Genomic DNA, 13,143 nt, shown 5'->3' on the forward strand with positions numbered 1-13,143 from the left:
CATGGTGCTTCTTCAACCGGGCCATTGCGAAGCAAGAAGCTGTTCCGAAGCATGACTTGAAAACCATGAAGACAGTGTTGCGACCTGATGTTGTGGCTAAAATCATGCCAGTGTACTGTAGACTAGCTAGTGATGAACTTCTTAGCAAGTGCACTGCAGGAAAAACAAAAAATGTGAATGAAAGTGTTCATAGTGTGATATGGCGGAAGTGCCCAAAAGAAATTTTTGTATCAAAAAAAAAAAACTTGAAGTGGCTGTTACTTCTGCTGTGACTGAATTTAACATGGGTTGTACAGCAAACATTTCCATGAGAGATTTAGTGTCAACAGTGAAATTATCTCCTGCAGCATACAAAATTGGCAATAGGAGAGACAAGCGTCGACTGCAGCAAGCGGCTACTTCAACCAGTGAGAACTTCAAAACAAGCAGGAAGAAGCTACGTTTGTCAAAAAGTGTCACTGAAAGTAGGAAAAAGCAGCAGGAGGGGTCAACATATCAGGCAGGAGGGTTTTAAGCAATTTCCATAATGTGTAAGTACTCAAACATAGTGTTGTACTTTAAAACTTGATTTTCTCCCTTTTAAATTTTATTACATTTTAACATGTTCAAATTGCTCCATATGATGCATTTCTTAACCAATAGTGATGAAATTTTTACCACAAGCCCACATTACCTAAAGGAAAAAGACTGTCACATGGATTTTTAAAATATTTATTATTTGCCAAGATATAAATTGATTAAGATGCATGAAATTAATTTTTTTCTTTAAATTGGCACTCACCCAGTTTTGAATTTTTTTCTCAGTAACTAAGAAGTGCTAACTAAAAATCATGTGATAGATGTTTTATTATTGTTAGAGGAACTGTTCTATATTTTTTTTAAATTCATAATGTTAAGCGTTCATCATGCAGCATTTTTTAAATATTAATTAGTATTAATTGGTAAATAATTAATTTCTTCAAAACTAATTAAGATACATTGATGAAATTTATAGGGATGTTTTAAATACATATCAGCACTCTGTGGTAAAAATTTCAGTCCATTAGCATCACAAATGCATAATTTGAATATTTCACCTGTTCATTCCCTTAAGCAAAATGAAATGTCCCAAAGTCCAACCAGACAATATAGAACTTCAAGCCACAACTGTAAAATGTCTTGACATGCATTTAGATGAACACCTAACCTAGGGGGAGTGGGGGAATGGAAGCTAAACTCAAGTTTAATCGACTAGCTTGGCTGTTAAATAGGCACTCTCAACTATCCCTGTACAACAAAATTAACTTATTACCTGTAAAACAGTAATTAGACCAATATGCACATACAGAATATAATTGTGGGGTTCTGCCAGCGAATTATTCCAACATAGATATTTTAACGGTATTACTAATAAACCGTGTATAGTTTTTATACGAGACTTATGCAGAGTTGAGACAGAAAACTTTGCTAATAAACCATGCATAAGCGATAGATGTATAACAGTCTGTAACTATACAATGGGAATTGCTTTGCAGTAGTTATATACACGAAACCCCTTGTTTAACCGTTGTATATAGAGAAAAAATGGCCGCCCCTCTAACAGCTGTTAGTATCGACTGTCATTTTATGATGCTGGTTGCCTTGTAACCACAGAAGAACAAACCAAAGAGCACAGAATAATTAGAATAATATTGCTGTAACTTGTACTCTTTGACCAAAATATAGTGCAGTAATCGATTAGAGCCAGCTGTACTATCGATACTTACCACGCCACACTAGAGCGCTCTACCGGATGCAATAGAGAACCTCAGATATTCTATTACCCTTCGTAACGAAGTAATGACGAAACTGTGACGTAGCTGTGTAACAGTTATACTGTTATACAAGACGTATGTAGTGATTATTAGTAAGGAATTTATACATGACTTATAAACGAGCTATTCATTGTGTAAGAATAAGACAATTAAACGTCTGTATATAGAGTTTTTATTAGTAAGACTGTAAGAAGATTCGAAGCTAAATCCCTTCACTGTATAGCCAATGGATCATGGTTCGTGTCCAATATTAACTTACACCGTGACCTGGGAATCCCCACCATCAAGGAACAAATCACTTTATACAGCTGTCGATATCAGCAGCGACTCAACTTACACCCAAATCCCCTGGCCATCAACTTACTAGAAAACAATGAAGCAATGTATCGCCTCAAGTGCCATCACATTCTTGCTTTGACATTTAGTTTTGTGAATACCTAAAGAATTGTCTGATAGCTCTTAAATTTTTTTGTTCAATCTTGCAACACATTTACTGATGTTCCTTTAGGAACAGGTTTTAAAGCAGATGTGATTTAAAAAAAAAAAAAGTATTATTATTTTTTTCACGTAATATTTCACAAAGTTCTTTAAGTGCTAAACTTAAGAAGCAAGAAATCTGTGAAGTACACGTTTGTTCCAAGTCACCCTTTTCGTACATAGTTCAGCTACCACAAACAATATGCATGTATATTAAAGTTACTAAAATAATATTACCAAGAAACACTATGATGAATTTTACACAGCACAAAAACAAATTATATAAATTGTAAAGTGTTAGCACATAAAAATTACTGTAAAACTAGACGTTTACAACTATCACTAAGCACAATACCAAGTACAGTAAACTCTCGATTATTTGTGGGTGAATTATCCACTTTACAGATTAACCACAGCCTGTTTTTATGTACTACAAATTTTTGGTCTGACTAGACGTCAAAAGCATCTTCCCTATCAAACAGTGGACAATGATAAGGTAATGACATAGAACCATTGAACATCCACATATCACTTCAGCTGTGGATAATCCATGTATTTTATATCCTCAATTAGTGCGGATAATTGAGAGTCTGCTGTATCAAACAAATAATATAGCAAAATACAGAAATTACAATTCAATGAAGACAAAGAATAAACTAGTGAAGTATTAGTCATTACTTGAGTAAAAGGAAATAATTTATACCCAAAGAATTAATAACAACAGTTCAGACCATTTGTAATGAAGGCCACTGTCTAAACTGAATATCATCAATAGTGACTCATCAAGGTTTCCTCCCTCTCCCTCATAACCGAATTAATATTAAATCGTTATGGAGCTCTAATTTACACTTGCTTGCCCACTATATTGGAAGCTATGATGGAAACCTGTGTGATTAGTGAATTCACAGGAAATCTGTGACTGAAATTACTGCACAATTTTAAAGACACAAAGTTCCACACAATATAAACCCAAATGTTATATATTAAAACCCACAAATACACTGTGTACAAAGGTACACACTGTAAGATGTAATTATACAGGAAATGATGCCGTTGATTGCAGCACAGTCGAGATGATTCCACGTCACTGCAGTTCCAGCATATGTGCATCTAAAAGTTGTCCCATATTAGAAGAATTTAGGGTTGCCAGGTCTTGTTTTCCCGTATGTTCTATGTTTTTATTTTTCCTGTAAAACGATTTCTTCCATTTATTTACTTTTCAGAAAAAATCTTCAAGGCAATGATGTAGAAAAATGTGTTCATTTCTCCCCTAAAGTTCCCCAGAAAAATATAAATAACATTAGTAAAGTTGTAGGCTATTTGTTTAGTATCCCTGGATCCAATGCATTTGTGGAGAAAGTATTTCTTTAATGAAAAAAAAATGGACAGATGTAAGTAATCAATGTACCAAGTACTCGATTGAGTCAGAACTATCTTCAATGCCAGAATGGCAGAAGTTTTCCAAAATGCAAAGAGTGATACAAAATTTTTAAGAAAGTAAACAGGTATAAAAAAAAAAACAATTGAAGTAATGTATTTGTAGCCAAAATAAAACTTATATCTGTATAACCTCATGTTATAGTAAAGAAAGAACTTAAAATTGCAATTTCTAGTGATTTTCATTAAGTCTGTGAAAATATTCCTTTTTTTTTTTCCCCCCTGAAGAAGACCTGGCAACCCTATAGAAGATTAAATTATGGACTTACATCAAGGTATCAAGGGCTGTATTAGTTGTATACATATAAAGAATGTCATATTTTATGGCAAATGTGTTACTGCACTCATATTGATAACAATAAAACATCATCCACTGCATGAGTTTAGACTTGCTGGCTTGTCCCAAATTACAAAATAATTTCTTCTTCCACTTAGTCAGAGAATGACATTCGTTTGTGTCTTTTGGGCTTGCAATTTAGTATAATTTTCGGTACTCTGTTGGCATTCTTAAATTGTGTGCGTATTTTCTCTCTATTAAATTGATTACATTTATATACCTAAAATATTTTTAAAATTGTATTTCCCGACCAAATGTATGACAGTCACTCTAAAAGTAATGCATTTTTTTTTAGTTCATCTTCAATTGTACAGCACTGGCATTTACACAATATACAGAGAGATATCATTCCTGCTCTGTTTAAATTTAGTTTGTTCAGCTGCAGTTCTCAATATCCATAAGCAAAGTGCTATTATTGTGTTTCTGGTGTATGAGAATGAGATAGTGTGGAACATCCACAAAAGATGGGAATGATGCAGTCAACTGCAGCATAGTTAACTGCTGAGCACATGAGATATCTGGCACAAGTAGACATGCCTATGTTTGCTATTTGCCAAGTACAGTGCGTTCATAGCTCGGCCAGACCGTTCTGCGGCAGCCTTGGACTGGGTGAAGATTGGTGCGCCTGCCGCCAGAGTAGTGCTGTAGCTACTGCTGACGTGCCAGTCAGTCGAGTTGGATCTGTCGTGACGAAAAGATGTCTGTGCACATGTTGTGAGTAAAATTGTGTTGCTGCCGTGGAATGGTCTGGCCAAGCTACGAATGCACTGTAGCAGCAGGGTGACACATTCAAAGGCTGTGAGTCCCATGGTCTGACACAAAAGAAAAGTGATAAAGAAAACTATTGGGACAATATGACAAAGGAGGAGATAAATTTCTTTCATGAACTGTGTTGAGAAATGAACATGGACATACCACTTTGAACCAGAAATCTGGAGGCAATCAATGGACTAGGATCACGAGAATTCACCAAGAAAGAAAACATTCAAATCTGCTCTCCTACACGAAAAGTTATGATGGCAATAATGTAAGACTCTGAAAGGACTACTGCTCATGAACCTCATTTATTACAGCACATACATACAAACCCTGAAAAAAAATATTCATTTGCGGTTGCATTGTGTTAATAACCTAAGCAAAAAGAAGGCATTCTGTTGCTGTATGAAAATGTCTTTGGATAGACAGTGTTGCCACATTCACCTTATAGCCCTAATCTGGCATCATCAAATTATCTCCTGTTTGCTAAATTCCCTTCAGGGAACGGAGTTCAAAGATGATGACTCCCTTGTGATGACTACAAAGCAATGGCTCAGGAGCAGAGGTACAGGGTTTTAGTGTGCAGGCAAATATGCATGTTTAAAAGATTTAATCTGCACAGGAATTATAAAATGATCAGCGGATATTTTTGAGATAGGTTTGGAAGTAAATCCCGAAAAGACAAAGTATATGATTATGTCTCGTGACGAGAATATTGTACGAAATGGAAATATAAAAATTGGAAATTTATCTCTTGAAGAGGTGGAGAAGTTCGAATATCTGGGAGCAACAGTACCAAATATAAATGATACTCGGGAGGAAATTAAACACAGAATAAATATGGGAAATGCCTGTTATTATTCGGTTGAGAAACTTTTATCATCCAGTCTGCTGTCAAAAAATTTGAAAGTTAGAATTTATAAAACAGTTATATTGTCGGTTGTTCTTTATGGTTGTGAAACTTGGACTCTCACTTTGAGAGAGGAACATAGGTTAAGGGTGTTTGAGAATAAGGTGCTTAGGAAAATATTTAGGGCTAAAAGGGATGAAGTTACAGGAGAATGGAGAAAGTTACACAACACAGAACTGCACGCATTGTATTGTTCACCTGACATAATTAGGAACATTAAATCCAGACGTTTGAGATGGGCAGGGCATGTAGCACGTATGGGCGAATCCAGAAATGCATATAGAGTGTTAGTTGGGAGGCCGGAGGGAAAAAGACCTTTAGGAAGACCGAGACGTAGGTGGGAGGATAATATTAAAATGGATTTGAGGGAGGTGGGATATGATGATAGAGAATGGATTAATCTTGCTCAGGATAGAGACCAATGGCGGGCTTATGTGAGGGCGGCAATGAACCTCCGGGTTCCTTAAAAGCCAGTAAGTAAGTAAGTAAGTGTGCAAGAGAATTTCAGGACGAACATTAATAAACAGTAGGTATATTTTGTTGCCTGATAAAAGTTTTGTTTCTTGTGAAGTAATGAACATTTTCTGCTATGAAAAGTACGATATGTCTCAGCAAGCATTAACTGCAAAGAAAGCTAACACTGAGTTCTAGTCAATGAACACATTTAGAGATTCTGCATGGCTGACAGATACATTACACCAAATAGTAATAGGATGGGAGAGGATGATGATTAGCAGAAGTGACTGTACGGGTAGATGAGAAATAGTAATTAACTTGGCCTCTCTTATTCTGAGATGATGATTCTTTTGTATGCCAAATTTAATATACAGCCTTTTAGGAACACTGTTCTCCTTCACTCTCGGATTAAATGGCAAATATGGTTCACTGCTTTAACCAATGGAGGAGGGTGGCTCTGGAAATGAAGGAAAGCAAGCAGAGAGAGCAGAGGAACAGTCTATCACCGAGGCTTAGCTGAAAAGACAACAAATATGTAGCTTCTTTTCAAACATATTCATTTCTGAAAATTAATTCCATGTTTCTAACTATGAAAGATTTATTTTTGTTAAAAAAAAAGTATTGCATTATTTTCACATTTCTTATCTTCCATACTTATAAATCTCCGTAAAGAAATACGGGAAAAAATGCATCCTGATTAATGTATCAAAGCGCAATTGAATCGGTCATTTGTAAAACCACATGAGTCACAGAAAATAAGTTTCGAGAAAAACAGAAAAAACTACCTATAGTTAAAGGATTTTCTGTTAGGTCTGTGAAATTTTTACAGGTGGATCATACATTAGTATATCTGATTAAAAAAACGTTGTATCTTAATTATTTCATTTCATATCACTTTAAAATATTTCTCAATTTCTTGGACTCGTGTTGTTTTAAAAGTAGCAATAATAACTCCAGTATCCTGACAAAATATGGAGTGTATTGTTTGTTGTAGTGTGAAATACATTATTATACAATTTTCAATCAATTTATATTGTTATTTTTATTTCATACTGAAATCATATCATTCACAAATTAAATTCAAAACATCATACCCAACTTAAATCATTTTTGCTTTCAAATGACATAGTTTTATTAAAAATGTCTATTCTATCTGGTACAGGTACTTTCATAGAACACTGTTGATTATATTTTCTTCTACAGAACTCTTGGAACTACACTCACTGTCCAACACCTTGACAAAGAAGTGCATGATAGCAAATGCGTCATGGCGTTAAGCGTTAAGTCACATCAGTCCGGGACTGATGTGGTTTTGAAAGAACTCAATATTTTAAGATTTTATAGAATGCTTAGTAATGATCGGACTCATGTTGTTTTGACTGGAAATGATGCGTCTGTCCATAGTGATTCCTATAGTACCGGTAACTCACTTTCGTAAAAATGTGGACTCATGTGGTTTTACAAATGACCGATTCAATTGTTAAATAGAAGCTGTGAAAATAGCAGTAAATATATTTTGAACATATAATACTGTTCACAGAAAAGAGTAGCATGCATTGAGTGAACTCTGCCTTTAGTGTATAAGATATTTTGCAAGTGATGAAGCTGGGTGAAAGTGTGCAAGTCTTGTTTGTGTTCTATTCTTGTTACAGGAAAACCTTGTTATTCAGTACTAATTATTTATAAAATTATTTGAAACATTTTAATCTCTTATAAATGAACGATATTTTATATTTATTATCTAAAGGCTGATCTAGAAAAGTAAAGTTTACTAATGTCAATTGACATCAAGCAACTTTCCTACTGCTTTCCCTCTGTAGACATTTACATATATCAAGAAATTTTCCATTAGACAGCGGCAAGTGGAGTTGGCCTGCAGTCAAGTCAAGATCCTCTACCTACTGTCCTCAATCTAAACAGCTACATGATTTCTTAAAAGACACCACAATACCACACTATAGCACTATGTTGTGTTTGGATATTGAAACAAGAATCTAAGAGAAAGATTTTTCGAAGAATGGCGTCAACTCCCACATAAAGGATGAAGAATCTTGCTATATGAAGAATGTCCCAAAATTAACTCTTGGGTAACACACAAAAAATCTCTCTCTTCATTAGAATTTATAAATGCCACCAAACTGTCTTTTAATACATAAGCGGTATGCTCTATTCCAGGCAGATTCTACAATACTACCTGTTACTGCCTTGAAAGCTGTAATGAGATGAAAACTCTCTCTCATGTATTGGGTTTCTGTCAGAAAGGTGAGCTGATTGTAATAACAGGCACAACAGATTGAGAAAATCAATAGCCATTAATGTCTGTAAACAAAGTTGAAAGGTTTTTAGAGAAAGTTCACTGTATTTCCAAAGATGATTCTAACAAAAGAGCAGATATTATTGCTATTAATAGACAACATCATGAAGCAGTGATCTTGGGTCCAACTCTATGCTTCAAAAGAGATAATTAACAGGCCGCACAAGTTGCTCATGAAAAAAAAGAGAAAAGATATTTATGAACCTTGCCTCCCCTATTTGAGTGTTAAGATGATTTGCTTTTTAATAAGTCTTACTACTACTACAACAACAACAGAACTTGTCAATGAAGTTAAAGTAGGATGCAAAAGAGAATTGAAACTATAAATCTGTTTACTGGCAAGATTTCTAAATAAGAGGATGTGTTTTTTCCTCTCCTCCTCCTAAATAATACATATATTCAGAAGCCATCACATTTTAACCCTTTCACTACACTGGCGTGATATACTACAAAGCCATGTCAACGGTTGTATGATGTAAACATCTTTTCAGGATTCAGTGCATAGTTTTGTTCTGCCTGTACTTACTAAGTGATAAATGAAACTAAGAGATATTCATAATGAATGTTTCTCTCTGATTCCAGAGGTTATATTTAGTCTGTTTCGTCACATGATGAGGAAGAGAAACAGGTACCGTAACTCTGGGTCACTGTTAAGCATGAATTTAATTCAGCATGGCAGGACAGAAAGTTTTGTAAACATAGAATTGTTTCCCATAATTAACAAAGGCACTGTCAGCAGAATATGCAATAATATTATTTAAGTTTAAGCCAATATCGGTTAAATAGATTCCTAAATTGTCTATTTTGTCAAATTCCTTTCCCTTGTCTCTGTTCCTTTTTGGAGTTCTGAGCTCTCCCTTTTTACCACATTGCTCACCGTTTCACTGTTCAATGTTAAAGAGTTTGCTCTTTCATTAATGGTTCTTTTCCCTAGTCCTTTCCTAGTTACAAAGTCATTAATATTCCCCACACTAGGTTCTGAGACTGATTGTATAAAGTACCAGTACTTTTTTTTTTTTTTTTTTTTTTTTTTACACACAGATTTCCAAATGTACTAGGTTCATTATTCGTAATTATTGGTATATGTAAGCTACAACTTGTCAGTTTTCATTTGCATTTACCCAGTCTCCACATAATTAGAACAGCAATCTTTAAGTACTGAATAACAGTAAGAACTGGAAACATTATAATGACTCTGCCTGGACTTTAGTAGTCGTCATCAAATGTAATGACCTCTGATTGGCTAGCACGAATTCGTGTGGTACAATATCAGTGTCAGAGAAATCTTGCATTAACACAAATGTTTATAGAAGAAATCTTTGTACAGCTGATGGTATTATAAAATTGCGACTATTATGCTGATCAAGTAGGAAGAGATATTATTCAATAGAACGTAACTTTGCCTGGGATTGACGTCAAGTATACTACCTATACTAAAAATATAGCCCTTTTATAACATAAATTTTCAGCAAAATCATTGAACAAATAAAAAAAAAAAAAAATTGGCAGATTTATTTTTCGTTTCAAATTGCATCCTCTGTTATCCTTTAGGCATTCAATATCCTTACTACCAGCATAAATCTCTTTAATCTCTGAAGTTTTTGGTTAAGAAGTTCTTGACCTCAAATATTTCCTGTACGTAACAACTTCTCTGAATAAAACATTTTTGAGGACACTGTCTACCTACTGCTTTATTCACCACCATTTCACATGCAATAAAAATATCGAGAGGATACTAATTATTTCAGACGATTCTGAGTTTAAATTATTACATTTCATGTATATAGTGCTTAAATGAATTAACTTAATATAATATAAAATATGAACAATCTTCTGTAGCTTACTAGGAAGGCTATATAGATTCACAACGTAAAAAAATTCTAAAAACTTGTTTGTGAAAATGTCAAAATTCAGCTCGTAAAACACGAACACATACACCAACAAATGTACATGCACATACAGTGTTGAATAGTGTACACATAGCTTCAAAATACGTATTGTACCATTTAGCTGCACTCCAAAATAAAATATTGCTACAGTTTATATAGGGCGGTTGCTGTATATTCTTTTTCTATAATCATTCAGAGAGCATGAAGAGTTGGAGTAGCCAAGCATATAGGGCATAACAGAGTGAGTGACCCTTCAGGTCGTAGTATCTGCCCTGATAATGGAACCTATATAGAGCTCTGGAACCTGTTAAGTTACAGGATACAATAGAATATTCAAAAGTCTACTTCTGAACACTATCACGGTGAAAGCTTAAAACACACACATTATAAAGAGAAAATTCCATTTCTTTCTGGTATGAAATATATTTAAACATCCTTTGAAGTCTGAATTAACAATGTTTTCCTTTAATTTCAGCTTTTCAAAACTCATTACACATTCTGATTTTACTATGTCTTCTCTATTGTTAAAATATAGTATATAGGTGCACAAATTTAGAGCAGTTTACAAGATAATATACTCCCTACTTTAGCTGTAGCAGCCTACATTTAATAGTCTGAATAGCTATTTAAAGTGAGGAAGCAAAATATTCTGCACAAGGCTATAAATTCTTCCACTACCTATACTACAGTGTTAACGATACAGTCACCAACACCTTAAAATATGTTAGTTGAAATCTAATGTTAATTGAAATAGAGTATTATTTTAGGAAAATAGCAGCATGAGTAAAGAACAATTGTGCAGCATTAGTGCTCGTGAGAAGATTTATTAATAAAACAGCCATGGCTCCTGTTGCCATCTCCCTGCCCTACCTTCCCGTGAGTTGTGAGTGAGGCGACCACACCCCTAAGTCGGCTGTCTCCGACCCTCCCTTCCCCATGCTGATGCTTACTCTATTTAACGAGGTTTCCCCACAAGCAGCATTATCCTGAATCTGCAGCCGTTGCAGATGTCTCTCGTGGTTGGCCACTTTGGCTTTGTTCATGGGAGAACCTGGGAGGAGTAAACACACTTGGATGAGAAAAAAAACCTGCTCAATGACAGAGTACTATCCCAACCACCAGATACACTAACATGCTTCAGTTCTACAAAGTACTTGGAAACGGGAAGCATGCTTTTCTCTACATATAATTGTGCACTATAATCTATTTCACTTAGTTCAAAATGGAAAGCAATTCTCAACAGTAACAAACAAAATAATATTTATAGTATTTAAAAGTACGTGCAAAGAACAACAGTACAATAAACGGTGTGGGACTGCAAATAATTAAATTCACATAACAGCTATAAAATCTATGATCAAGATTTACACTGTGCAATGTGTTTTATATTTTCCATTCAGTTTTAGCAGTGATGGTGATAGTAGCCGTATTTAGTGGTGACAATAATAGCAGTAGTAGTAGTAGTAGTAGTAGTAGTAGTAGTAGTAGTAGTAGTAGTAGTAGTAGTGGTGGTAGTGGTAGTGGTGGCGGTAGAACTGAGACGAGACGAGATGTTATGGCACCAACCTGCACTAACTTTTAAATTGCCGGCCTGCAGTGTAGAGGAGTGGGGTTGTTTGGGTTACGGTTCTCAAGCTCAGAGCGGCAGGCATATCCGTTTCATCTCTTTCTAAAAACATTCGTCTTACCTTACTATCACCACTTTCCTACTCAAGAGTCCGAAGGTACCTAATGAAATTACACCCACTATTCCATCTTTATATTCTTATTCTCCGTCCAAATCAGACGACTGATCTGTGCTGGAATCAGATGTCCCTAAGTTTATGGAAATGTTCTCCAAAATTCTGTTCATCACGTGCTCACTTTCAATGTAATTGTTCTCTACTTTCTTCACATAATCATACACTGATATCCATTTTTGGAAGCAGCGATTGCAGAGTCGGCCTCTGCTTATGCGTAGCGTAGAAATTATAGAGCAGTCTTCTTAGGACTTCCTCATCAAAACTGTCTACAGCTGCAACAATCTTCTTCTTCAGCTATGATTTTTCCGGACTGGAGAAAGAATCTGCTGTTCCTGCCACAATATTTTTCCCTTCTTTCCTGATTCTTGCCAAGGTTCGCTTTGAAATACCAGTGGCAACCAGTACTCTTGCACACACGCTTTTCAATGGAATTGGTATTCCATTTACAACCTCTTCTGTCATGAATTTCCATACATTGTATGCTATTTCATGTCCTTGACTATGAACTACTCTATGATTTCACACCTTAGACAATGCCATAATGAGGGAGCTCAGAAGGACAATGTTTTCAGTATTAGCAATAGCGGTGTTAGCAGAACGATCTGAACACTCGGAATGCTAGTAACCAACTGACCCAACACCCCTCCAGTTGAGTGTGAGGGCGAGTCCAAGCAAACGAACTAAAATGTGTCCCTCGCGCTGGTGCCATAACTTCTTGTCAGGGCTCTAGTAATTGTGACCTAAGTGAATAATTTTTCATCTTCAAAAAAGAAAGTGAGCTAATCAAAACAAAAACCATGGTTACCATTTGTACAGTGTATGAAAACAGAAACTATTTGTAGCAGCATACAACACGAAAAATATAAAACCCACCTGAAATTAGTCGAACTTCGATATGAATTAGCCTAATAATAAAGCTATATCTTAATTATTATTTTACTGCTGTAGTGACACCTGAAATTAATTATTTTCAATAATTTATTCTAAAAATGTATCCATTTCCTTCCTTAATACTTATTACAAAAATTGGAG

General features: G+C 35.1%; 1 protein-coding gene across 4 annotated transcripts in view; it reads right to left on the minus strand.

Annotated features, from left to right (window-relative positions):
* The window catches only part of Npc1a (Niemann-Pick type C-1a), a 150,100-nt gene that overhangs the window by 6,190 nt on the left and 130,767 nt on the right, over positions 1-13,143 (minus strand). For 2 of the 4 annotated variants that reach the window (XM_069840564.1, XM_069840561.1), the window contains one exon: positions 11,240-11,420. The exons of 1 other annotated variant lie outside the window; for it this stretch is intronic. In XM_069840564.1, the coding sequence (XP_069696665.1) occupies positions 11,240-11,420 (181 nt within the window). The remainder of the gene's footprint in view (positions 1-11,239; positions 11,421-13,143) is intronic. One more of the 4 variants, XM_069840565.1, reaches the window with a different exon arrangement.

The sequence above is a fragment of the Periplaneta americana genome, chromosome 11 (genome assembly GCF_040183065.1).
Source record: "Periplaneta americana isolate PAMFEO1 chromosome 11, P.americana_PAMFEO1_priV1, whole genome shotgun sequence".
In the NCBI taxonomy this organism is placed as follows: Eukaryota; Metazoa; Arthropoda; class Insecta; order Blattodea; family Blattidae; genus Periplaneta; species Periplaneta americana.